At 43.0% G+C, this 24856-nt stretch overlaps 10 protein-coding genes across 10 annotated transcripts; 5 read left to right on the forward strand and 5 right to left on the reverse strand.

The window, feature by feature from the left end:
• Positions 1-228: 228 nt before the first annotated feature.
• On the forward strand, positions 229-4647 carry K450DRAFT_246719 (uncharacterized protein). Its single transcript, XM_051589959.1, has 15 exons — positions 229-295; positions 357-522; positions 600-713; positions 773-994; positions 1066-1150; positions 1253-1755; positions 1827-2017; positions 2078-2563; positions 2646-2874; positions 2943-3152; positions 3225-3302; positions 3370-3594; positions 3663-3968; positions 4055-4390; positions 4473-4647. The coding sequence occupies exons 1-15, from the start codon at positions 252-254 to the stop codon at positions 4515-4517; spliced, it is 3240 nt and encodes a 1079-aa protein (XP_051443427.1). The 5' UTR covers positions 229-251; the 3' UTR covers positions 4518-4647.
• On the reverse strand, positions 4418-5756 carry K450DRAFT_246723 (uncharacterized protein). The gene is made up of 6 exons (XM_051589960.1): positions 5408-5756; positions 5281-5350; positions 5091-5183; positions 4949-5016; positions 4782-4883; positions 4418-4715 (listed from the first exon to the last, which is right to left on the reverse strand). The coding sequence occupies exons 1-6, from the start codon at positions 5746-5748 to the stop codon at positions 4646-4648; spliced, it is 744 nt and encodes a 247-aa protein (XP_051443428.1). The 5' UTR covers positions 5749-5756; the 3' UTR covers positions 4418-4645.
• A 1062-nt stretch (positions 5757-6818) lies between these two features.
• On the forward strand, positions 6819-8099 carry K450DRAFT_246730 (uncharacterized protein). The gene is made up of 6 exons (XM_051589961.1): positions 6819-7081; positions 7157-7267; positions 7333-7498; positions 7574-7713; positions 7771-7881; positions 7950-8099. The coding sequence occupies exons 1-6, from the start codon at positions 6863-6865 to the stop codon at positions 8028-8030; spliced, it is 828 nt and encodes a 275-aa protein (XP_051443429.1). The 5' UTR covers positions 6819-6862; the 3' UTR covers positions 8031-8099.
• Positions 8100-8118: 19 nt separating this feature from the next.
• Positions 8119-9545, reverse strand: K450DRAFT_272841 (uncharacterized protein; the record flags this gene model as incomplete). Its single annotated transcript, XM_051593063.1, has 3 exons — positions 8119-8795; positions 8893-9190; positions 9267-9545. 3 exons carry the CDS (start codon positions 9543-9545, stop codon positions 8119-8121), a joined length of 1254 nt encoding a protein of 417 aa, XP_051443430.1.
• Positions 9546-11228: 1683 nt separating this feature from the next.
• Positions 11229-13193, reverse strand: K450DRAFT_246733 (uncharacterized protein). Its single transcript, XM_051589962.1, has 7 exons — positions 12626-13193; positions 12434-12534; positions 12228-12358; positions 12070-12159; positions 11867-11994; positions 11678-11788; positions 11229-11612 (listed from the first exon to the last, which is right to left on the reverse strand). The coding sequence occupies exons 1-7, from the start codon at positions 12791-12793 to the stop codon at positions 11382-11384; spliced, it is 960 nt and encodes a 319-aa protein (XP_051443431.1). The 5' UTR covers positions 12794-13193; the 3' UTR covers positions 11229-11381.
• On the forward strand, positions 12930-15700 carry K450DRAFT_272843 (uncharacterized protein; the record flags this gene model as incomplete). The annotated part of the gene is made up of 12 exons (XM_051593064.1): positions 12930-13019; positions 13102-13191; positions 13269-13592; positions 13665-13760; positions 13818-13931; positions 13996-14199; positions 14269-14636; positions 14695-14744; positions 14808-14836; positions 14911-14971; positions 15043-15161; positions 15221-15700. The coding sequence occupies 12 exons, from the start codon at positions 12930-12932 to the stop codon at positions 15698-15700; spliced, it is 2025 nt and encodes a 674-aa protein (XP_051443432.1).
• A 168-nt stretch (positions 15701-15868) lies between these two features.
• On the forward strand, positions 15869-17656 carry K450DRAFT_246755 (uncharacterized protein). Its single transcript, XM_051589963.1, has 7 exons — positions 15869-15981; positions 16052-16202; positions 16266-16352; positions 16417-16739; positions 16801-16908; positions 16987-17118; positions 17186-17656. The coding sequence occupies exons 1-7, from the start codon at positions 15931-15933 to the stop codon at positions 17504-17506; spliced, it is 1173 nt and encodes a 390-aa protein (XP_051443433.1). The 5' UTR covers positions 15869-15930; the 3' UTR covers positions 17507-17656.
• Positions 17657-17724: 68 nt separating this feature from the next.
• Positions 17725-18342, reverse strand: K450DRAFT_272845 (uncharacterized protein; the record flags this gene model as incomplete). The annotated part of the gene is made up of 1 exon (XM_051593065.1): positions 17725-18342. One exon carries the CDS (start codon positions 18340-18342, stop codon positions 17725-17727), a length of 618 nt encoding a protein of 205 aa, XP_051443434.1.
• A 443-nt stretch (positions 18343-18785) lies between these two features.
• Positions 18786-20369, reverse strand: K450DRAFT_200268 (uncharacterized protein; the record flags this gene model as incomplete). Its single annotated transcript, XM_051584627.1, has 1 exon — positions 18786-20369. The coding sequence occupies one exon, from the start codon at positions 20367-20369 to the stop codon at positions 18786-18788; it is 1584 nt and encodes a 527-aa protein (XP_051443435.1).
• A 1379-nt stretch (positions 20370-21748) lies between these two features.
• Positions 21749-24685, forward strand: K450DRAFT_246761 (uncharacterized protein). The gene is made up of 3 exons (XM_051589964.1): positions 21749-21816; positions 21895-24455; positions 24599-24685. The coding sequence occupies exons 2-3, from the start codon at positions 22039-22041 to the stop codon at positions 24603-24605; spliced, it is 2424 nt and encodes an 807-aa protein (XP_051443436.1). The 5' UTR covers positions 21749-21816; positions 21895-22038; the 3' UTR covers positions 24606-24685.
• The last annotated feature ends 171 nt before the right edge of the window (positions 24686-24856 follow it).

Raw genomic sequence — 24856 nt, forward strand, 5'->3', positions numbered from 1 at the left:
TGATGTCCATCCTTTTATACTGAACTATCTACCAAAATGCAAGCTGATATTTTTATGAGTAAATTAAACGAGTTCGTGTTGCAAAGCCACCAATCAGTGGTGCGTCAAAAAAGTTGGGCTGTCAGTCGAAACAAAAATCTCACCTTGAACGTGTTAGATTCAAAGAAGCATACAGCATGTCTTTGGAAGACGGTATGTTCTGAACACGAATGACGTTACAACCAATGCCTACGTTGTCTAACCCAAATTTCATGACTTTTTCCTCGCATCGCTCATCAGTATCTGGCCACTTCAAGTAAGTGTCATCGATTATGCTGGAAAAGTAGAATGCAGGATTACTAAGACCTCCATTTCAGTTTCCCTGAAGAGGAAGAGAAAATCCTAGCATTCTGGAAGGAAATTGACGCCTTTGGCACCTCGCAGAAGCTTAACGCCGGCAAAAAGCCCTTCACTTTCTTTGACGGACCTCCCTTCGCCACTGGTCTTCCTCACTATGGTCACTTGCTCGCAGGTACCATCAAGGTAGAAATTGCGACTGCTTACTGCTAGATCCTTATATTGAAGGCGTAGCTGAAAATTCATATTTTGATGGTATTTAGGATATTGTGACTCGATATGCTCACTCTACCGGCCACAGCGTTGAACGTCGTTTCGGTTGGGATACTCACGGTTTGCCCGTTGAATACGAGATTGACAAGAAGCTCGGTATCAAGGTACTTGACATACCTAGCATGAAATAGAACGACGGTTTGAAATTAACCATAGATCAAAGGGCAAACAAGACGTCATGGACATGGGAATCGCAAAGTACAACGCTGAGTGCAGATCCATTGTTATGCGTTACGCCTCTGAATGGAGAGCTACTGTTGAGCGTATGGCTCGTTGGATCGATTTCGACAACGATTATAAGACTCTTAACCCAACCTTTATGGAAACCGAATGGTGGGTTTTCAAGCAATTGTTCGACAAGGGTTTGGTCTATCAAGGACGTAGGGTGAGTGACTGACAGTAGCGCAGAGTTGATCCTGTTCAATGGACGCACTGACTAAGCAGCCGATTTTCTAGGTCATGCCTTACTCCACTGTCTGTATGACTCCTCTTTCCAACTTTGAGGCCACTCAAAACTACAAGGATGTCAATGATCCCGCCGGTGAGTTGATCGCCTAGAAATCATCATTCATGATGTGCACGCCGTTGTGCATTGTCACGTCTCCAATCATAACACCTTGGTAACTAACGCTTCATTCCCCAGTCGTTATTTCTTTCCCATTGCTCAACGACCCTACCGTCCTCTTGTTGGCATGGACTACTACTCCCTGGACCATTCCAAGTAACCTTGGTTTGACCGTCCACCCCGACTTTGACTATATTAAGATCAAGGATGAATTGACCGGCAACGTGTATGTCCTTTTGGAGAAGCGTCTTGACATTCTGTACAAGGACCCTAAGAAGGCTAAGTTCGAAGTTCTCGAGAAATACAAGGGAACTGATATGAAGGGTTGGGAATACATTCCTCCCTTCAAGTACTTTGAGGAAGAGTTCAGAGGCCGTGGCTTCAAGGTCATGTGCGATACTTATGTTACGGATGATTCTGGTACTGGTATTGTTCACTGCTCTCCTGCCTTTGGTGAAGACGATAGCCGCGTTGCACTCGAGCACGGTGTCATCACTGCCGATGGTCGCGTACCTTGCCCAGTCGACGAGTCCGGTCTGTTCACCAGTGAAGTCTCTGATTTTGCTGGCATGCATGTTAAGGTGCGATATTCTTTCAAAAAACTTTAATCAGCGTTGCCTAGGGGTAGAACTAATTTTGCATTATTCTACAGGAAGCCGACAAGCACATCCAAAAGTATTTGAAGCAGGAGAAGCGATTGATTGTTCAATCCCAAATCATGCATAGTTATCCCTTCTGCTGGCGTTCTGATTCTCCCCTCATCTACAAGGCTGTTCCATCTTGGTTCATCCGCGTTAAGCCATCCATTGACAAGATTATGGCCAACAACGACAAGATGAAGTGGTGAGTAAATTTATCATGTACGAGAATCGTTTACACGTGTATGATCTAACCTCATGATAGGGTCCCTGGTTTCGTTCAAGAGAAGCGCTTCGCTAACTGGATTGCCAACGCTCGTGACTGGAACGTGTCTCGTAACCGTTACTGGGGTACTCCCATGCCTATCTGGGTCAACGAGGACATGAGTGAGATTGTTTGTATCGGTTCCATTGCTGAGCTTGAGGAACTCAGTGGTGTCAAGGGTATCACTGATCTCCACAGAGAGAGCATCGACCACATTACCATTCCCTCCAAGACTGGCAACGGCCAACTTAAGCGTATCGAAGAAGTCTTTGATTGTTGGTTCGAATCTGGTTCTATGCCTTATGCTCAGCAGCATTATCCTTTCGAGAACCAGGAGGAATTTGCCAATAAGTTCCCTGCTGATTTCATCTCTGAGGGTATTGATCAAACTCGTGGCTGGTTTTACACTCTTCTCGTTCTTTCAAGCCATCTGTTCGATGAACCACCCGCCAAGAACGTCATTGTCAGCGGTCTTGTTCTTGCTGCGTACGTATTGATAATCATGTTTAACCGTCATGCCAGGTGATGAAGTATTTAGGCACTAATACTGTTACCCTACATTTCACAGTGATGGTAAGAAGATGAGCAAGCGTCTCAAGAACTACCCAGAGCCTGGAATCGTCATTGACAAGTTTGGTGCTGATGCTTTGAGACTTTACCTCATCAACTCACCCGTTGTCAGAGCCGAAACTCTCAAGTTCAAGGAAGAAGGTGTCAAGGAGATCATTGCCCGTGTCTTCTTGCCCTGGTACAACGCTTTCAAGTTCTTTGTCACTCAGACCCACGTCTTGAAGCAGGTAAAAGATGGTAGCAACGTTTTTCGTGCTTCTCATACCAGCAATGACTAACGTCTGTTCTTTAATAGAACCATAACTTCGAGTTCAAGTACACCACCCACGCCAAAAAGTCTGAGAACGTCATGGATCGTTGGGTTCTTGCCTCATGCCAATCTTTGATCAAGTTTGTTCGTGAGGAAATGAACGCATACCGCTTGTACACCGTTGTTCCAAGATTGTTGACTCTCATTGACACCTTGACCAACTGGTATGTCCGATTCAACCGTAAGAGACTGAAGGTAAGCATCCATCTATGTATGTGCTTTGAGTAAACTTGTATTGCGGACTGTTGACCATATTTTGTACATTAGGGTGATGAGGGTATGGATGAAGCTGAGAAGGCTATGAACACTCTTTTCGAGGTTTTGTTCACTCTTTGCCGCACTATGGTACGTTGAGCATTGATAACGATGATGAAGCGACTCTTGTCACTCACCCAATTGAATATTCTTACAGGCACCTTTCACACCTTTCTTGACCGAGAACATGTACCAAGGTTTGAAGACATTCATTCCTGCCGACGAGTCTACTGCTGTAGATGATCGCTCCGTGCATTTCTTGGACTTCCCCACACCACGTGAGGAGTACTTTGATGACGAAATCGAGCGTTCCGTTGGAAGAATGCAAGCTGTCATCGAATTGGGCCGTAACATTCGTGAGAAGAACACTATTTCACTCAAGGTAAAGTACAGCGACGCATGTTTATAAACGGCTTCGAATATACCAACTCATTATCCTCGCGGTTATAGACCCCATTGAAGGAGCTTGTTGTCATTCATCCTGATCCTCAATATCTGCAAGACATCAAGTCGCTCGAAAACTATATTTACGAAGAATTGAACGTCCGAGATATCATTGTCACCTCCGATGAGGACAAATTCGGTATTAAATACAAGGTTGAGGCCGACCAGAAGGTTTTGGGCCAAAAGTTGAAGAAGGAGGCACCCAAGGTCAGAAAGGCATTGCCTGATGTGTCCAGTGATGACGTTAAGCAATTCATGCAAACCAAGCAAATCACTGTTGCTGGACATACGCTCACTGAAGAAGATCTTAATGTAAGAATTCGGGTCGTTAAGAGCCTAACTAGTGTGTTTAGCCGCTCTGCTATAATCAAATTTACTCATATTCCGTTATTTGATAGGTCGTTCGTTTCTTCGAGTCAGAAGCTTCAACATATCAGACCAACAGCGACAAGGATGTTTTGATCTTGTTGGACACCAAGCTTTACAAGGAGCTAGAGCAAGAAGGTCTTGCAAGAGAAATCATCAACCGTGTCCAGCGTCTCCGAAAGAAGGCCAACTTGTTGCCCACTGACAACGTCCTTACATACTACCAGTTTACAAAGGATCTTGGCGATGCTTTGGAAACCGTCATCAAGACCCAGACCGATGTCATTGTCAAGGTTCTCAAGAAGCCTCTTATCGATGCTTCTGAGAAGGCTGCCAATGCCGAAGTATTGGCTGAAGAGGAGCAAGAGGTAAGCATATACCATGTTTATGTTGGGTAGAATTTGTATTTCACGACCATATCTGACAATCTCTCATTACACTTTAATACAGGTCAATGGATCAACGTTCAACCTTGTCCTTGTTAAGAACTGGTAGATCAAAAAAATTGGCAATATGCTAGAAAAATATTAAAAATAAAAATGCCATGATTATTAAAAAGAAATGTACACATTGCGTGTCTGTAAGTATGATAAAATGGTCTTAGAGGCAGGAGTGTCTGTTGGTTATATTTTTTTAAGTGCTTGTCTTCGGCTATGTGCGGGATCAATGACATCCTGCTCATGAATGAACGCTCTGTAACGGAAGGAAAATGAGGTCCTGCTCTGGAAACAATGTATAGATCGACTAACAAGTACTTACGGTATCGGTGAGTACAATTTGATCTGTCGTATATGTGTATCGCGTCCTCCTTGGTGAGTGCTGAGCACTGCAATTTGTAATCGGAATACCCTCACAGGTTCACTATAAGTACCGTTAATAAATAACATGGACGTGCAGGTAGCAAAGACAACAAGATGATTGTTTACCCATCGTCCACGCAAAGGTCGGCATTCTTCCATCCCGTCTGATCGTCACATTCTAATAGTGTAATTTCCTATAAAAAATGGTTGCATCAAAATAGGCCCTTTCCAGTCCAAATTTGAAGTTATAAAATTTCCTGCCGTTTACCTGCAGGTCTCGAAATGTGGTTCCGCCGCGAATTGATATTTGTTTAGGAGTGTAACTCTCATCCTGGTTAAAGTCCACGAATATCGAAACTTGCTATAGGATCCAAATGATAGAGTCAGTTGGCAATCCATATTCAATTAAAAATCGTCCACAATGATCGTTGGCTACGTTGAACAATGGATGACTGTACCTTGATTATCGTTGCACGATGGAAAAGGATATTGACAGAATGAGGGAAATGGGGTTGAGGGCAATCCGATCTACACAATAGGTGGTTAGATGCGACTTTAATGCGTCGTGTACAGTGTTGTACTCACTGCCAATAGGTCAATGGGTTGTTGTCTCGAAGCTTTTCTACCCCCCAATCGGGTCTGAACGAAGAAACAGACCAAACAGCATCTTCACCTATTTCTCGGCCACCGGTTGTCCGCAAAGTAAGATCTGGGCGCTGTTCTTCGTAGATTTGGACGGCATTGCGGGCATCAAGCGCAACTTTGTCGGCAGCATTGCGATCTACTGACTCGTCGCCACCATTGGTGTCCAAAGTGCTGGTATCCGAGTTTATGAATCCAGAGACATGATGAAGTTGTTGATCGTCTTCGGTAAGTGGCAAATCAAAGTCGTTGTTGCTTGAATCCAACTGATCAATGCTGGACATTCGCGAACCTGACTTTCGGAGCGTGCCATATTTCGGTTCTCAATTTATTTGAATTTTCAGTCCCCCATATTGTCGCGTAACACTATCCTTGCACACAATAATGAGGGTTGTATATGATCTGCTTACTCTACCGTTTAGGGGTACGGTGAAACTAAGAGGCTCGTTCTAGGACATATACTGATGTAATGGCTATTCAAAGTGAGTGGGTAACACACATGAGACGGTTTACAGTAACATCCATTTGGTTGATTGTATTTCTTACAGCTCATAGCTTCTTTCTCAATTGCCGTTGCCAGCCAGTTAAGCACTGAATCACAGGCGTGCCACGTACAATTAGGAAGTTGGCAAAACTAGGGTTAGCGTTGAGATGACTACAGCTTTTCGCCTAATTACGTTAAATTTGAACAACTCCTCAATATGCATTAGGCGATAGACAACTTATTGAACCTTGATCGGTTCAAAATTAGATACGCTGTACAGAATATGTTTATGTACGCCTGTTATATATATTGCAAATTTCCATCTATTCGTCACGCAAGTGTACAGCACTGAGCATGAACTTCTTACATGCTGTCTCGGGTGAATTGTGTTATCTCAATACGAGTTCGATTCAGAAGACTGCCCTGGATGTAACGTTGTAACGAGGGGTCATATTTTGTTGATTTGTTAGAGGCTTGGAAATGGGACTTTAACAAAAGATCATTCATTACTAGTGGAATTAGGAACTGCCGTTGACTTTGAGTTCTGTTCGTGTCCGGTACTGATTTTCATTCTCGTTTGTGTATCTGTCGAGCATTGTGGTTCCAAGTTCGTGTGAGTTCGCTGTGCTATGGCATACATGGAGGCAATTTCCCACTGATCAATTCATGTAAATTCAATAATATTGAAATCAATTAGATTTTCTGAAGTGGAAATCAATGTAATATTGAATATAGGGCTACTACAGCATGTAATATTGAAAGATGATACGTGATTCTGGCAGAGTTCAACATTTATTACGGACTTTAAAACGTTTTCAGGTGAAGAATTGCCTTTATTGAGCAGTCACAATTTTTTTCCGCAAAAAACTTGCCAGTTCTCCAACTTCACCTTCTCTGCCTTTAGAAACCTGATCATGTCCACTCTTCGAAATGCCGTTCAGCGGCGCAACCACAAAGAAAGAGGTCAGCTTGCCTCAAGAGAGAGACTAGGTCTTTTGGAGAAGAAGAAGGACTATGTTCTTCGTGCCAAAGATTTCCATTCTAAGGAAAAGCGTCTCAAGGCACTCCGAGAGAAGGCAGCGCAGAGAAATCCCGATGAATTCTACTTTAAAATGATTAATTCAAACACCAAGGTAAAGGCAGATTCGAAATTCGATTAACATTCCACTCGAGACTAATGGAACTAATATCAAACTGTCTGTTGCTAGGGTGGTAAACACATTACAGAACGAAATGCAGCGCTGCCAGTAGAAATGATCTCCATGCTCAAATCGCAAGACAAAAATTATATCAAGACCCAGCGTGAAATCAGTAAAAAGGTTAGAATCATATTGAACGGGATATGAAATCAACGGCAAATGCTAACGTGGTCTTTGCAACATAGAAAATGCAACGTCTGCAAGAAAGCTTACATTTCATCGACGAGCAAGATATGGACGACGAAGACATGTTGGCAGGATTTTCAGATGAAGCCGAAGATGAGGAAGAAGAACAAACCCAAAAATCAAAAAAGTCCAACCATGTTGTTTTTGTAGACACGGAAGAAGAAGGTAAGGCATGCCTGACCAAGTTGATGATGGGCTTGGTATTGCCATCGCTCACTGTATTCTTCTACGCTTTGCTAGTTAAAAAATTCAACCCTGCCAAGCACCTCAACACCTTGCCGGAACTAGTTAATCGAAAATTCAACCGGCCGACCGTTGATTCATTGAAGAAAAATGTTATTGCTAATGCTTCAGTCGATTCTGATGATGAGAATGAAAAGGTACATGAGCAGAAATCTTCGAGGTCAGGTGTTCAAATTCTGATTATCGTGTTATAGGAAATGAAAAAGGCCCGGAGAATGAAGTACAAAGAGCTGGCCTCTCGTATCGTGAGAGAGCAGCAGCTGTCGAAGGCAGAAAGAGAGATAGAGATACAGCGTGCCATTCAGGTAAGATTGAGTCAAAATATCATGAACCACCTTGTGTTGTCGTTCTTACTAATCCATACTACCTGTAGTCTAAAGGAAAGAAAAAGAGAGTTGGCACCGATGAAAATGGATTGCCCGTCTACAAGTGGAAGGCAGACCGCAAGAAATAAATGTTAACCCATGTATATATCTCCCCTTTGCAAATCATAATAGCATATTATCATTTAAATTTGTCTCGTTTCCTTTCGATTTCTATCTTTATTGAAAATGAGCATGTGTGGATGAATGTGTAGCGTTCCTTTCTACTGGAAATGTTGGTGTCCATGGCGATGTAGGTTGCGAATAGTACAGATATGGTTGACTTTGACCCTCAGGGTAGCAAAGCCATCGCTCAGCGTCATATCCTTGTCTATACGAACCGTTTACTCTGTAAGAGGCATCGGAGACATTGTGTGTACCTTGTGTATCTACTTGATGGTAAGGGTTGTTGCGTGGTTGCTGATATGTAGAATGATGGTCGTATATTTCAAGTGAGCGACTTCTTCTCTTTGAAGTCGAAGAGTAGTTGGTGCTGCTCTGATACTCATGCTTGATAGCAAGGTCATCAATGGTGGGTCCGTTATCGCATGGAGCAATACGGTATGGTGGTCCTGTACGACTTTGATCTGTGCCAGCAGATTTATTAGCCGAAGGGAGCTGCCAACTCAGAAACCATTTTTCTGGATACTGAGCTTGGTTGGGTGATTTAATTGGAATGTCTTTAATAGACGTTGTACATTTGGGGTGGTCGGTGTTGTGTTTAATAACCTGAGCTTTAAGCCGGTTTTCAGTTTTGGCTAAAGAGGGACGGCCTCTTTTCTTTCGTTCGGCGTCTTCACAAGAATCTTCTTTGCCGATTCTACGGCATCGTTGGCAAGGACGTTCAACATCACAAGCTGTAAAGAGTGAAAGATGAAAGAAATAGGCATGAGCATAATTGTCGTAAATGGCAATGATCTGCGTTAACCCATCGTCGTTCAATGAATTTCTTACCGACATGGGCAGCTTTGCATGTTTTGCAAGCTTTTAGGACATAAACGTGTCTCTGGTATGAAGAACCAGCTTCATTTTGATCCCCCTTACGTTCTTTAGCCGACTTTTTCTTTTCTTTGAGTGCATCGGTACCGGATTTCGAATTCTGTACAACCAGCGATGGCTCAAAACTGTTGATGAAGATGGAACTATGGGAAACTCTATTTAGAATTGGGGTCGCCGCCAGTGGGGCAGAGGAGCCCTGCTCGATTGCTTCCAGTGGCGTATATGTGCATTGAGAAATATGCGAAAGCATTTGCTAGAAGGGAGTGAAGGGTCAGATAATTGTTGTTTACCATACACACCACACCCCATTTCTATTTATCGGTCCATACATAAGAAAGTTGTTGCTTAACGTTGCTTGGTTCATTCATATTCATTACTGGTTCAGCCAAGCTGTTATTTGGTGGATAATAAAGACCTGGTAGATACTCAAATGGCTGTAGCAAGCACATAGCATCAAGTGCGTCACTAGCAGATGAGACATTGTTGATGGACTCATTGTGGCTATTTCCATGAGCGGACCCGGTTTTGACTCGTCCTTCAGACATAGCAGCGGCACTAGTATAATAGCTTGGGAAACCAGTAAAATGAACAGAAGATGAAAAGTGCATAAAGACACGTAAGCGAGAAAGGAAGAGAAAGGAAGAGAAGATACGTATGAAGTGGTGGTGAATAGATCAATGTTTATGTCCACAATTCATCCTTTGTTATTATATGTGATGATGGTGATCGGATTATCGAGTTACACATCTTCCACAATGGTACAGCTGCGAACAACTCCAGCACGACCAAAAGCCTGGGTAAATTACCCTACTGTCCGATCGTCTAGATTAATAGGACCTCCGATATCGATTATAAGAGTTGCTTGGAAAGGGAACATCTTAGCCTATTGGCACTAGCAGTGCTTGGCTTTTTGCCAGGTAACCCCTCGTGCATTTTCCCTTATACTCATACTCCATTTCCCCACACTGTCCGAAATGGTTTGATGTCATCACTGTGCAGTGCTACTTTCCGCGGAACTGCACCTTGTTCTACATGACTCTCTAAAAGCAACGCTTCGCTTTCCTTTCCCGTTAGCGTCAATTTTCATTTCAGCCCTTTGCGGCTGCCCATCACAATACACAAGTCAAATTTTTGAGGTTTTTTCTCATTTCGTGTTTTGTGACAGGCACAGAACGCCATTTCACATCACATTACTTTTTCTCTGTATGGTGTCCTCAATGCCACTGTGTGCAGTGCACCACGTTTTGGACCTCATGGCCAATGGACCGTGATTAAGTGTACCACTGAGCTTATAGCACCAGCTATGCCAAATAGGTGCATCCCCCGGACTTCATGCACGAAGTCAGCCCAGGTATTCAAACGAAGCGATCATATTCATATAACTCTGCATTTCATTTTCATGTAAATATCAGAAACACTATCTACCTATCATGACTTCGGATATGCCCGAATTATATATCGTAAACCTAGTTTTTTGCCTGTACAGCCAGATTCACCCCTACGTGTAACTTGAAGGCGGTTATCCCAAAAGCTTTGGTCCCAATTCGTTAGGGTGAGCACTCCACAAAAACACCGGTATTCGCCGGTTCTCTGACGTTCTCACCTTGCTTCAGAAGTTTGTGTGTACCAGTGGAAGGACGTGCCGTTCTTCCACCAAGCCTTTTTATTATGTGGCTTCTGAAGAACCACTTGGAAAATGTACCGCTGATTGAAATAAATTAGCTCTAGAACCTTGAAAAAAAAAACATTTGTGCGCTGGCTTGATGTCGGCTCATGGCCGTTGAAACGGTCATAAATTTTGTGTGTCCACATGTTTCTCATACACAACATCACCGCTGCATCGTTCGAGCTTGCCTAGTGAAGGAATTTGGTGGTCGGGGTAAATTGTATTACGTTATGGTCATGACCGCAACAGCCAAGCATGAGCGCATGGGAAGTTTTGTACCATACTGCATATATTTGAAAAGCGTGGAGCCCACAAGGGAATAAGTCGTATAAAGGTTGCCAAACTAATGTTTTTCAATTTACTGGCTTCACACGTAATTACGCACCCAGCTCTTTTGATGTAACAGAAAGTGCTGACCCCAGAACTTGGGCCATTTACCTGGACACCGCAAAGGGATGCTTTAGCGAGTAAACATTTGTGGAGAAACAACATTGCATATTTTCCAGCTTCCAACCATTTTCCATTTTGCCCATGTTCACTTGCAGACTTTCAGAAAATCTAAGTTAACATCCGAAAACTCCTTTTGGGGAAAAAGTTCCATATGGTTAGCGAGCTATTCGCTTTACTCGATTACACTTTCTGGGCTGGTGTTTAATTCTGTCTATCTTGTTATTAATATTTTTGAAAATAATGCAGTAATCGTAAGTAAGATGGTTCTTTTCAAGACGGCAAAGTTTTGGGAATACATTGATGAGAGATTATCGTACAAACTATATCGTTAGAAGTTGACTATGCCTACACGAACTTGTTGATCAAACGAAACAGCAGCATAGAGTCCCTCTTTGCTTCCATTCCAATCAAACGAAACTATTGGATGCTCAGTCTGCTTGAGATTAGCTTTGGACCCTACACCTTGTTGATACAGAGATAGACTACCATCACCAGTGGTTGTCATATAGTAACTTGGACGTTGAGGCACATGTCGAACCTTCCACACTGTGCTATTCAGCTATATCAAACGAGAGTCGTCAGACATATGGAAGCAAAGCTAAGAGTTCAACCACTTTATGTTACCTTATTGCTGTTGACTTTGCCAGTCGTTAGATCTATGACGTGAAAGCCATCGAGTGTGCCCGCCACTAAAACAACGTCTGTGCCAGCGGCACTGAATTCCAGAGAACATACCTAGTAGATTAAATTCGTTAAGCTGATTGCCATCTGTAACGGCGAACACAGATGTACTGCGGAACGACTGTATCTTACCCCTGAACCAACATTGACGTCCCATACATAACTATTTCCTCTATGATCAAACACTTTTACATCTCCGTTGTCATATCCAGCTGCGAATATCCTTTCCATGGTTCCACTGTTTGCTGAATTGCCAATAGTAACATAAGCATGTGATGTTAATGTACATAGCAGATGATTGCCAAGGATCGCAGTAAACGAATACCTACCAAATGCAACGGACCACACATCCGCAGTTGTGCTACCTGGATGAACCACTAATGTAGGGGATAGTCCAGCTCTGAGATCCCATACTTTCACCTGGCCTGGTGAAATGATTACGTAAATAATACTGCTGGATCTAATTTTGATATGGCGTTGTATATAACCCTACCATCCCTTCCGCCAGTCAAAAGCTCAGTCGTTTTGGTTTCGGCAAATGTGGGGCCATAGCCGTCGATGGCATTTATTATAAGATCATGACCTTTTGCGGACAGGACTGGTATCTCAAGACGCTCAGGATCCCTTTGATCACGCAAATAAACGAAATGAGTGTCTAGTACAACAACTCCTAAAAAAAAAAGTACCACAGACACGTACCATATTTGAAGTTTGCCATCAAAGTTACCTGTAGCCAAGTGTCGTGCGTGTCCGGTGGATGCCGCGAACGTACCGCATCGGAAGGTAGAGCCAGTTTCAGTCTATCAGAGAATAATTGACAGGGGAATCATTAAATTTCGATTTATTGTGTACGTCAACACGCTTAACGACGAACAAAGGTGGGTGCTGTACCTCATTTGCCAGAACTAATTGCTTTCCTTCCATTTTATAAAACGAAATAACTCCAGCACCTCGACCACTGGCTCCAATTGTACATAGCCGAGCCGAATGAGGTATCCATTTGACATCGTAGGCTGTGGACGTTAGAGCCTTTGAAATCAACGGCGTAATCGTGACCATTGCAACTGAATCCTAGATTTTTTTTTTCTTTGACGGCAAAATTGGTCCAAGCACTTGGACCGAAACTGGATCGGAGTTTTTTGGTCTACAATTATATCAACTGAGAGTTTGCTGCGGGAGCCGTAGCAGGTTTGTCATGGATGTGAAAGCTAGAGAGCATTTGGCATCTTTAATAAACGACATTACCAAGACTGGAGAATGGACGCTGGATAATGAAAAACTAAAGGTTTGCACCTTTATCAGTGGTTTACAGCTCCTTCCGAATTCATATGAAAACTGAGATTCTTTCTTTTCCTTCTCTACTAAAGGAGATCAAACGAATATGCAAAAAGTCTGAAGCTTTTGTTGAAATGTCCGTTGAGCTGATTTTTATACAGCTGGGAAAGAAGCAAGCTCAGGTGAGCATTGTCACTGAGGAAATAGGTGTAACTATTAGCATACTGGACAGGGTCTGACACTCATCACTATATAATAGATTCGATATTCTGCCCTTCAGCTAGTAGAAGAGTTGTTTTCACGATCCCACAAGTTTCGACAACTGATTGCGGAAGAGTTTCCGCAGTTTCTACAGTTGACTATTGGAATACATCAAAAGTCATTACCACCGCCTAGTAACGTGGCTTCCAAACTCAAAGAGTTCGCCGTTGCTTTGGTTAAGACGTGGTACGAAAAATACGGAGAGAGCTATCGACCTTTGGCTATTGGTTACGATTATTTAATATCCAGCGGTGAAGCTAACTTTGAGGGATCGAGCTTGAGGGATATCAGAAGTCGGGACACACAAAGATCCCAACAAGATGTACGTACCTAGTTCTACTTCGCTGGTACCTTGTATATGCGATTCACTAATTTGCTTGCTGTGTTGTTAAAGGTGAGGTTGAAGGCAATAAATGAACGGAGGTTCCAAAATATAGAGACACAGGTTGCAGACCTAAAAGATGATATTCAAGAAAACCTGAAAAACATGGTACGTAACAGAAGTGATGGTTGCTGGTTCGAATCCGTACCTAACCACCTAATGTAGGAATCTTGTTTTGAAATTCTGGTCCCAAGATTTGAGGCAGAACAGGCACTGGATGAAGAGAGAGCGGCTGGTGAAACTGGCAAAGCACTAAGCCGAGGAGATGCCTATAAAGATGTGAGTCCTGCTTTCATCTTTAGTAACCACGCTATCAAAGTCACTAACATATGCTTGACATTAGAACATTATGTCTCATGGTCTCGGTTCTTCACGTTATACCATTGAAATCGATCTGTCTGAAGGCAATGTTATGGAGGACGTAAAAGAGTCTGAAGACAATGAAATCTTATTCGAAAAACTTCGAGAGTCTTACAAAATTATGACCTCCAAGCATCTAACTAAAATCAATGAATGGCTGAAAAACTTGGTGAAGATTGAATATACGGTAGGTGACACTTCATTTACTCTTGCGTTTGTCATAAGTGTAGAAGACTCTCATCATTCGCCATTACAGGATCCAGCGGCCAAAGATGACCTTCTCAAAGCCATCATCAGCTTGAAAGACGAAATTCGAGACGCCACTCGTAAGAGCGCTTTAATAGGTATTGATACTCAAGTTGAGAATGCCAACAAAGAAGCGAATAGCGACGATGAAGATGATGAAGACATCGATGCCCTTTTCGAGGAAGTTGAAGTTCCTACGTTGGATGAGCCCTCTACATCTGTCGCGTCAGATAAACCAAGTGCTGTCGTAAAATCGAAAAAACTGCCACCCGTCCAGAGAGTATTCCCATTAGCTCACGAACCACATATGGCTGAAGATGCTACTTACACTTCGCCTTTGCAAGCGCAAATAGAGAGAACAGGCAGACTCCGAGAAAAGTAAGTACCTTGTTGGTGGAAACTACATGTGAACAATAATATCTGACCAGTATAAAAGTTCACCATCAGGCAACAAAGGAAAGCAAAAGGCAGATCTTCAGCGAGAGGGTATGTTGCGTTTGAGCAGATAGCATGCCATTTTATTTATTCAACGACTAATTTCTTCGATAGAGCTTTTGAAGGTCGCACCGGTGGTTGAGGTGAGTATCAGCACAATGTGTTAGTGATTCCTGAGCCGTGCATTAAGGAATGTTCGTATCTTCTTTTCTTATAGTGGGGAGAGGACCTTTACTATTGGGACAAGCAAGATGTGCAGTTCAACCAAAGTGGCCTCGGTAAGTCTTTGCGATTAATGACGAACTGAGTTATACATCTCTTCTCATTACGTTTCGCCATATATTCATAGAATATCACCATCGATTTCTGGGAGATGGCGAAGGTGCAAATAAGCTGTCGGATGAAACATTACAATCTTTGAAAATGAGAGCCGTTTATTACAATCCTCAGTGGCCAGAGAAGATCAAGGTTTGTATATCGCATGTTGGTAAAATTTGCTCTGCAAACATACTCATAATTATATCCAGGCGTGCCGTGCCCCTTTAAGAAGCGGCAGTCTTTGTCCTCGTAGAGATTTGGTGACTTGCCCATTTCATGGACCAATTATTCCTCGTGATGAAATTGGTAGACCGGTGGATCCGAAAACCAAGTTACCAATGGTTGATTTAGGCGAACAAGAGACACCAGAAGTGGAGGAAGATAAGGATAAGTCCGTATTCTCTTCGGTGAAAGCCGCACAACCTGCCCTTTGGGAACAGCTGGAAAACGATGTCATGCGACAGCAGGGACTTACCCCGATTGAAAGCACTAAACGTGGCCAAAAGCGAAAGAAAGAAAAGGCTCCAAGTGCTTTAATTGATGTAAGGAAGAAGGCAGAAACCAGGCTTACCCGCCTTCAACGACGACTGGATGACCCACGTATGAAGAGAATTGTTGAGGAAACACTGGACCATGAAAGATCAATGAAACTTCGTGACAAGAAAGCAAACTCATGGAGAGGAATTTAGCAACATCAATCACTCTAAAAAAAAAACTGTATCATATATTACTAGTTATCATACTGCCTATATTCTGTAAAATACTGCAAACTGAAAAGAGGACAATAAAGAAAATGAATCAACCAGCCGTCGTAAACTGGCTCGCATTTCCAGGGTCGTGACTGTCACTTGACTGAAATTGTCGAGACAACTTTTGTAACTTGTGTTTTTGACGAAAGGAACCTGAACGCGAATTTAGAATGTTGGCGAATGCCTTTACAATAGGGAGACTGCATCAACTGCGGCTGCACGTAAGTGACTTGCCAAGATTCGCATGAATGTGCCACTCTTGACAACTAAACTTGACGCTGCTGTTCCCAGTCTCCGTGCTCTAGCTATTTACGTTTGCAACTCTTGTCTAACGGTCGTCGATGGAAAAGCGACACTACCACCAAACAAGGTTACCGAGTACTTTTCTTTGGAAACGATGAATTCGCCGAAAGTCACCTGAAAGCACTGTTAGAAGAGAAAGGTTTGTTTAGGATGCCATTTTCGATAGCCCAATTTATACGCCTTCTAATGCCGACGCCACCAGAAAGAGACAGTACTGTTATAAGTCATATAGAGCTCGTAACATCACCGGACAGAAGGACTGGAAGAAAGTTGAGCGTGTTGAAGCCCAGTATGTATCATGGAAACAGATTTGCCTCTAGATCTATTTCTCACTCTTTTGTTCGTTTTGCTAGTGGCTACAAAAGTGTTCGCGGAAAAGCATAATATACCGGTTCATCATACTCCATCCACAGGCCGAACACTTAATGGATGGAATCCACCCACACCATTTGATCTTGGTGTTGTTGTATCGTTCGGCTACTTTGTTACCCCAAATGTTCTGAAAACATTACCCTTGGGAGCGGTCAATGTACACCCTTCGCTATTGCCGGCTTACAGAGGAGCTTCGCCACTACAGTATACCATCATGAATAGAGATAAAGTTGGAGGAATTACGGTGCAGGAACTTGATGAGAAAGCTTTCGATGCCGGTAGAATATTAGCCCAAGAAGAGATTGTAGGTGGCCTACAGTTCACGCAATTGAGATAATTCGCCTACGCTAACATTCATTTCACAGGATCTGAGTACGGAACCGCCAAAATCATACAACGATTTACGTGATAGATTAAGTTCTATAGGCGTACGGCTGCTGGTGGAGACAATTCGCGACCTCGAGAGCCGAAAGGTATGTTGGTGCGACTGTGATAGCGACTGCTACATTTGCCGTGCTGCGCTGTAACACTCACATCTACTCTCACGACAGAAAAACGCTACAGTCCAAGATATGACAAAAGTCACAAAAGCTCCAAAAATAAAGAAAGAGCTGGCTCATGTTGACTTTGAAGGAATGGAGGCGGTCGACATAGAGGCGATCTTCAGAGCCATAGGTCACCAGGTACAGGAAACAATATACTTGCAAAACGAATAAGACGCAACCTTTACTGACATTATGGCTGGAATAGAACCCACTGCTGACAACAATTGCCGTACCTCCTGAGAAAGGAAGGGAGAATGCAAAAGCGCGGCGGATCAATCTCCAGCTACATGACTTATACCTACCAGAGGAGTCAGTGCTCAAGACCAGATCCAGTAAGAATGCTCAACCTGGAACCATCGCTTATGATGCTCAGTCTCAATCCATCCATGCTATGTGCAAAAATGGCACTGTTATTGGCATTAAACGGCTAAAGGCTGAAAATAAGGCTGAACGTAGCGCTGACGATTTTTGCAATGGCTACGGACTACAAAAAGATAGAACTGGATTGTTCGAACGGATAATATAGGTATATTGGAACTGTATGCATATGCTTGGAACTGAAGTCCATGTTGAGAAACAAAAAAGAAAATATTGTACAAAATGAATGAATAGATGAGAAAAAATAAGTTGTGTGAAAATACAATACTGATTGACAGTGACTCTACATATATGAAGATGGAATAATGAAGGTTGCGTTGCGTTGTGTTGTGTTGGGCTGGGTTGTCATGGTATGGTGGGTTGGTTTTAAATCAACAAACTCTCTACTTCATCTTCAGTTTGCTTCAATTTCCAGTCGTCAATGGCTGATTGCATCATTTTGCAAAAGCTGCTATTGCTGATCATCAGATTATCAGCCAGACTGCAAATTTTCTTGAAAGCAGTTCCGCCTTGTCCGTTGACAATAGTCTGTTCTAATTGAAGGCGGTCGTCAAATGATATATTTTGGCATTCTAAAGCCAGCTCCTGCAATTGAAGCTCCCGTTTGCGGAACCAATGCTTTCCGGATGTGATTGCCTCTTGTTCCTCTTTCTTTGTTAATATCCATCGAGGGTCTTGCTCCCATTTCATCCAGCGCCAATCGTGTTCTAGCATGGCTACCAGCAGGGCTAGTCTAGGTAGAGCAACTATAGCAGCTGGGTCATACGATTTGATATCGTCTTCTTGTAGAAGGCTGCTGTCCCTGGCACGATCAATGGCGGCAGTCAGAAACTCAGTAAATCCATCCTGAAGACTGGGCTTTGCGCCTTTGCTGGCTACTCGATCATTCCCTCGTCGTACTTTGAATCTATCTTGAGCAATCGTGCTGCTGCACAGTGTCGGTTGTATTTCGACTCGTTCTGATGAGTGGTGTTGTGAAGGCATGATATGTTACAAAGAAATGTCTATTCGATGAGAAAGAAAAATCTCCCGGGGCTAAAAAAGCACCAGCTAGCTTCTTTATATCCTGAGCTCCTTGGCTTGGAAAAAATTAATGTCAACCAGAATCACCCCCCTTTCCGTTTCATAGCTATAAATGCGCCTAGATATCTCAGGAGAGGATGGAAGCATACGTATTGACATTATATCGGCTAAGCGGGCTCCTCATCTTATTCCATAGCATACATGATCCTATTTAGTGTTATCTCTAGCAAAAAGTCATTATCATACAGTGAAATCATTTATTATATCATTTTTTTTTGTCACTTGCATAGGATGAGATGAAATACTCGAAATGGATAAAAAAGGGGTGGTCATTGTTCAAAGGCTCGGCCAGTCAAAAATCCACCAAACCAGGAGGTGGACGAAAGGGGATGCTCTCAATTGGGTCAACCAACAGTTAACATTCCAATCGTAAGTCTCACAGTCACCTTATCCAGGTCACTCCACATGGTCGTCATGGCATACACCAGCTCCTTGCTGCTTGCTATGCTATAAGCGTCACTGGGACGTAAGCTTTGGCTGTCTTCATGACTCGTCCTCTGCTTCCCATAGAACAACAGCGACATGGAATCCTTGGCGTTGGCTGGCAAGTGGATGTTGGATAATTTACTCTCAATCCTACTTTTAAGCTCCTGCAATGATATGTTTCGTGGTACTTGGAGTATAATAATATTATCAAGATCATAGATAACTTTGATTCGAATATTCCTGGCCTGCGCAGGTTGCGCATAGCAATTCAGAATCGGTGTTGAGAGGCAGCGTTGTAAAGGCACAAATAAAGCCGAATCCCGCGGTTCATTTCTTATATTTTTTCTTGTACTTTCCTCTTTGGCTTTAGGAAAGTGTGTATTCCTTTGGAGATGGGTATACTTTTTGCGTGGTGCAGGAGCTGAGAGTGATAATTTTGGATTGGGTGCCAGAGGGCTTTCTGCAATCTCAAGAGGAGACACAGACTCCTTTGCATAAGCCTTTGGCACTATCAAGTCAGTTCTGTTGAAAACTTCATCCTTGGAGGCAAAATGAATGGGGTTTGATGTCTGATCATCCCAAGGATCAGACGCCACATAGCTTGCTGGTGGGACATGAAGGGTGTTATGTGGATTTGGTGCTGACAAGAAGCGTTTCTGAGCCCGTTCTGCCTTATTGTATAACTTTGACGACACATTGACATTTTTTTCGCTAGGCTTGTATTGAACATATGCGTCTTGGTTGAAATTAGGATTCGAAATTGTCTTTTTCACAGCTGATGTGGGTACTTTTACTGCCAGGGCAGAACAAGACCTAGACAGCATTGGCGGTGGTATTATACTGTAACTTTTAGATGGCACCGACCCTAGTCTTCGACCATAGGAGTGTGGTGCCAAGTCAAGGTCGAGATAGCTACTGTCTGGCGATAAGAGATTCATATCATGGCTGACTTTGTGTTCCATATCTGATTTGTCAATGCCGAAAAATTCCAAAACTGGCAGTGACTTGAGTAAATGGTCTGGCAGCCGGAATAAAGAATCTAGAAAATTGTCGAGATCTTCCCGTCGTTGTGAGCTATCTTGTTTGGTGACGAAGGAGACGATGCGAGATTTGAGTCTTGGCAATGCCACGACGGGACTTGCACTGTCTTTTATAAACGTTGTAGCCAATGCCTTATATTTATTAGCTCGGGGCGATTTCGGTATTTTTGAACTTTCTGATGGTGAGGGCCCAACGACCTCTTGTAGTTTATTTGAAAATGCCAGAAAGTCTTCGTAGCGTCGAAAAACTGTGTAGGGAGCGCGAACTATCTTCCTATTAGGTAGGTCATTACGAGGAACTACGCTGATCGAGTACCATATCTTTTGGTCATGGCGTCTTAGAGTGGATATAATTCGTGCGGACGCAATAGTTGGAGCGAGCTTAATACCATGGCGCTGATTCGATTTTCTGCCTAGTAAGGTAGATGATAATGATGGGCGGGGTTGCGGTGAGTAGGACATTCAATTATAGCATTCACGTCAAGCTAAGGAAAGGAAGGGAGGGTAAAGGAAAGGCTAGCTATGGTGCACGGTGGAGGTATAAAGGAAAGAAAAGTGCAGTGTATGATTTTAATAGATGCCTCAGTTTGATAATGTTATCAACTCGAGGCAGCGTTCTTCAACGAGTGATTCAGCGAATAATTCAAGTCTGAAAATGGAAAGATTGAATAATAAAATAATAGCAGAGGTCTTTGATAACAGAAGGAATTTACACTGAAATTTACTTGTAAGCTCATTTTTAAACCGTAGTACTATGGTCAATTTTCTGACTGCCTTATCTCACGAATCCATTTGATATTGTGTGTAGAGAAGTCTACCGTCCCTCCCAAGGTAGACTTTACCAGTATCCCACCCATCCATACAAGCAAAACAAGGTTAAGAGAGAAAGACATTGCAATTGGCTTGCAAACCAGCCATTGCATGAGAAAAAATAAACCATTATTTGTAAAGAACGCTCAGCTAAGGCAGTTTATTTGTTATTGATCTTTCTTCCATAACAGTAACGGTTTGGCAACTACTTCCGCTTGCGAAACCATAGTATTTTATTAATCTGACATCTCTTTGTTACTGTCTTACATGAGGAAAGTTTGTGCAAGGATGTATGTTATTGGATGGGTTTGTTCAATCAGTACTGGTGAAAAAAACTGGCGACCTATAGTGAACTGCCGAAATTTTGGGCGGGCGGGTACGGTTTCTATGACCGATGCATCCCGCCAAGAAGAAATCTGCTCTGCAGGGCACCTCGGGGTTGCCCCTTCAAGAACGTCCATTGCTGAATATTAAAATGCACCTTGTCGTAGGCAAGAAAGCGTCTGTTATGGCAGAATCGTTTCTTTTTTTTACCTGAACTGGGTAGCATGTTTGGGTGGTATCCATTTTTGGTTGTTGTTGGCACATTGCCAAATTCAGTCTCCACAATAATTTTTGAAGTCTCCAAAAACAAGCTCGACTCAGCTTCGTCCTTTTTTTTCTTACACATTTATAATCCTTTCGAGACGTAAAAGTATCCTGAACATCATTGGAAAATATAATGTATAGTGAATACCTCTCAACTCCAGGTTCTCAAAGAAGTTCAGTTGCTCCAGAATACACCAGGCGATCTCCATCTCCCAGCCCCTCATCCACATCTTCCAAGGATTCTCCGGAGCGTACAAATTCAAGGATGCTGACAAGAAGACCGGTATCAGGACAGTCTATAGCATCGCTTCAACAGCAGCATCATATTGTTCAACAACAACCACAATTATCACCCACACTTCACCATTCACCATCATCATCCGCTTTATCCATACGGTCAATGAGCACGTCTAGAATAGATGATGACGATGCGGGTTCCGAAGACAACAGCCCCTCCGTAGAGTCAAAGGTAGCCAAGGAAGGATGGATCTTCAAGAAGAACAGCTTAATGGTAATGATATGATCCTGATCTTTGCGTGATGATCAAGTGTGTGACTGATTATTTGTTTTTGTTTCGCATGTCGTACAGCAATGGAAACTCTACTACGCGGTGGCGAAACATGGAAATGCTATCAAACCTGGAAGTTTGAATTTATACAAAGACGAAAAAGTAGGAAATTTCAAATCAATTTTATGATGTCATGCAAATTTTTTGTATTAACATCGTGTCTATATGGAACAGTTCGTCAGTCACCATCAAACATTCGATATGTCTGAAGTGGTGGAAGTCGAGCCTAGAAGCCAACAATATCACCAAAACATCAAGTATGAATTCAGAATGCTTATCAAGCGTGATGACATATCATTTGCCACTGAAGATCCACAGGATCGTAAGGACTGGGTGGTCGCGTTAACTGCCATCATGGGCAAGGTTTCGCTGGCATCTCAAAGTGAACTGAAGAATCGAGTTTCTAATGCCGAAAACATGACTAGGGGCTTACAGAACGTAGCTTCTGAACTAGAGTTAGAATGTGTTGAACTTCAAAGGCAGTTAGAGGAGCAAACAGAAGAATACATGGTCAAAGAAAGGAAGCTACGAGAGCAGTGGAACGCCAAGGAAAAGGCCATGAAGCGCGAGCTGGAAGATTCCCAAAGATCATCCCAAACACGAACTGAACTTTTGGAGCGCGAACTAGGTATCTGGAAGGGTAAATGCAGCGAATTCGAAAAGCGCAACGAAATGATCTTGATGAAGCGTAACTCCGAGGACCACTACAGATTGGAACAAGCTGAAGAAGACGCAAGAAAATGGAAGACCAAGGCCACCGATCTTGAAGCGACAAATGAGCTTTTATTGCGACAATATCATCGAGCTGAAAGTCTGGTTGCCCAAAGCAAAGTCGAAGGCTTGAGAATGGATGGAAAGCTCTCATTGGAACAAGCTGCTATTAAAGATGCTGTCAGTGAAATGAGACTAGATCTCTCCAAGCTTTCACAGCAGATGCAAAGTTCAAGTACGGAGTCTCGCCGCGTGGTCGAAATTCAAGACGACATACTAAGACTGAGTGATGCTATGGCGGATGCGAAGAAGGGATATGAGGTCATTCATCAGAACGTAGCTAAATTGGTACAACTTGATGAAGGTGATGAATTTCATAACATCAAGCCAGAGGCCAAGATCTTGGAAGATATTCAAAAGCAAATTACTGAACTTAAGGGCGAGCTGATTGGAAGCAGTTCTGAAGAAGACAAGGTGGACAGTGCTATTGACGTTTCTGCAAGTGGACTATCTATCTCCAGCAAGTTTGATGCATTGATGGCGCTTGTTGAAACGTTGCACAACAAAAAAGTAGATATGGATAACAGCAAAAGTGAAGAAATGTCCAAGGTTTTGGAAACCATTCAAACAGCTGCAACACAGGAGGCTACTTTGGTGGAAGAAATGCAAAAGGCCAGCGAAAAGGCGTTCCAAGAGATCAGTGAAAAATACGAGTCCTTGTCAGAGGTGATGCAACAAATGCAAGCCAACTCAGCCCGCGCTATGTCACATATGGAGTCTACTCTCAAAGATGCCAGGGACAATCACACCGCTATCAAGCCTGACGATCTTGAGAAGATCTATCGTAAAGTGAGAGATTCTCAGGCGCAAATATCCGATGTCTTGGCCACTGAGCTACAAAAACTTGGAGAACATGAAAGTCGACGCGCTGATGAACAAGAAAAGAGCCTCAGTGTGTTGAGCCAGTTATTCCAACATGTGGCAAATCAAATTGACAATAGCGCCATACCTGATCTTCCAGATTACATGCGGCAAATGGATGAAATGTTAGATCGACTTTCTGAGACTGAGCTTCGATTGACAGAGCTATCACAAGTTGGTGCTTTGCAGAATGGCCCCATGTCTCCTAGAGATAAGAGTGGACCTATGATCAGCTCGACGCCAGTGAATGGAGGAAATAGCGCCGAAATTGTTCAATTGCTTCAAAATACCCGTAGCTTTATGGAGCGCACTCTCAGAGTACTAGACAAGTTTGGTGGAAGTGCCCATGGATTTGAGCAAATCATCAAGAACGCCGTTAAGCAAGCTATGCCAGCCACTGAGAATTATAACATATCCAAGAAATCCAATGACATGAGCCCAATTCTTGATGAAAAACTGAAGCGCTATGAAGACAATGCTAGAGGCTACATGGACAAGTCCATGGAAGGCATGCGCAACCACCTTGAGGATTATACTGGTGTTATGTACAAGATGATTGAAGACTTGATACTGCGCGCGATGGAGCACTTGGAAAGTAGTCGCGAGAAGGAAAATTACTCAGGCTACACTCCCAAGGAATCCAAGTCAGTCAATACTGATCAGCTCAATAGTCTAATTGAAATGCAAAGCAAGCTCAGCGCCAACAAACAAGTACTGGAAGCTGATATCAAGCGCCTATTAACGGAAAAGGACGGCCTTTCGAAAGAAATACGTCAGTTGCAAGCTGAAGTTAAAGAGCTTCAAGAGCATCTTATGGAAGGAAAGGCTGAGTTTATTGGCTTACAAAGAAGCTCCGATCACATAAATCAGACTCTTCAACGTCTCCAGAACATGGCTCCTCTGATTAAGCAAATGGAACGTCTGCAAATGATGTCTGAGACAGCCCCAAGGTATGAAAATGATTCTGAGGGCGAAGGCAATAGCTCAGAAGAGTATGTAAATGTGGATAGGGAACAGGTCAGTACCATAGCCTGGTAGTTTAGATATGGTGTCGTACTTTAACAAAATCTAACTCTTGTACACGTCCATATAGATCCTAATGTCCAACCAGAAACACAATTTGAGAAGCGTATCTCCTACTCCTTCGCAAAGAAGCGGATCAGAGCCCTCAAGTTGGATGCAACGTAAAGCAGCCTACCATACCCCACCACCATCTGCCCCTACCAGTGCACCTAAAAGAACCCCATCCTACGACACAAATTATTCACTTGACTCTCCTGGAGGATCCCAAAGCAGCCAACGATCATCAAGATATGGATCTAATGATTTGCCCGATGTGCCACAGGAAAGA

This window comes from Umbelopsis ramanniana (genome assembly GCF_025399195.1).
Source record: "Umbelopsis ramanniana AG unplaced genomic scaffold K450scaffold_38, whole genome shotgun sequence".
NCBI lineage: Eukaryota > Fungi > Mucoromycota > Umbelopsidomycetes > Umbelopsidales > Umbelopsidaceae > Umbelopsis > Umbelopsis ramanniana.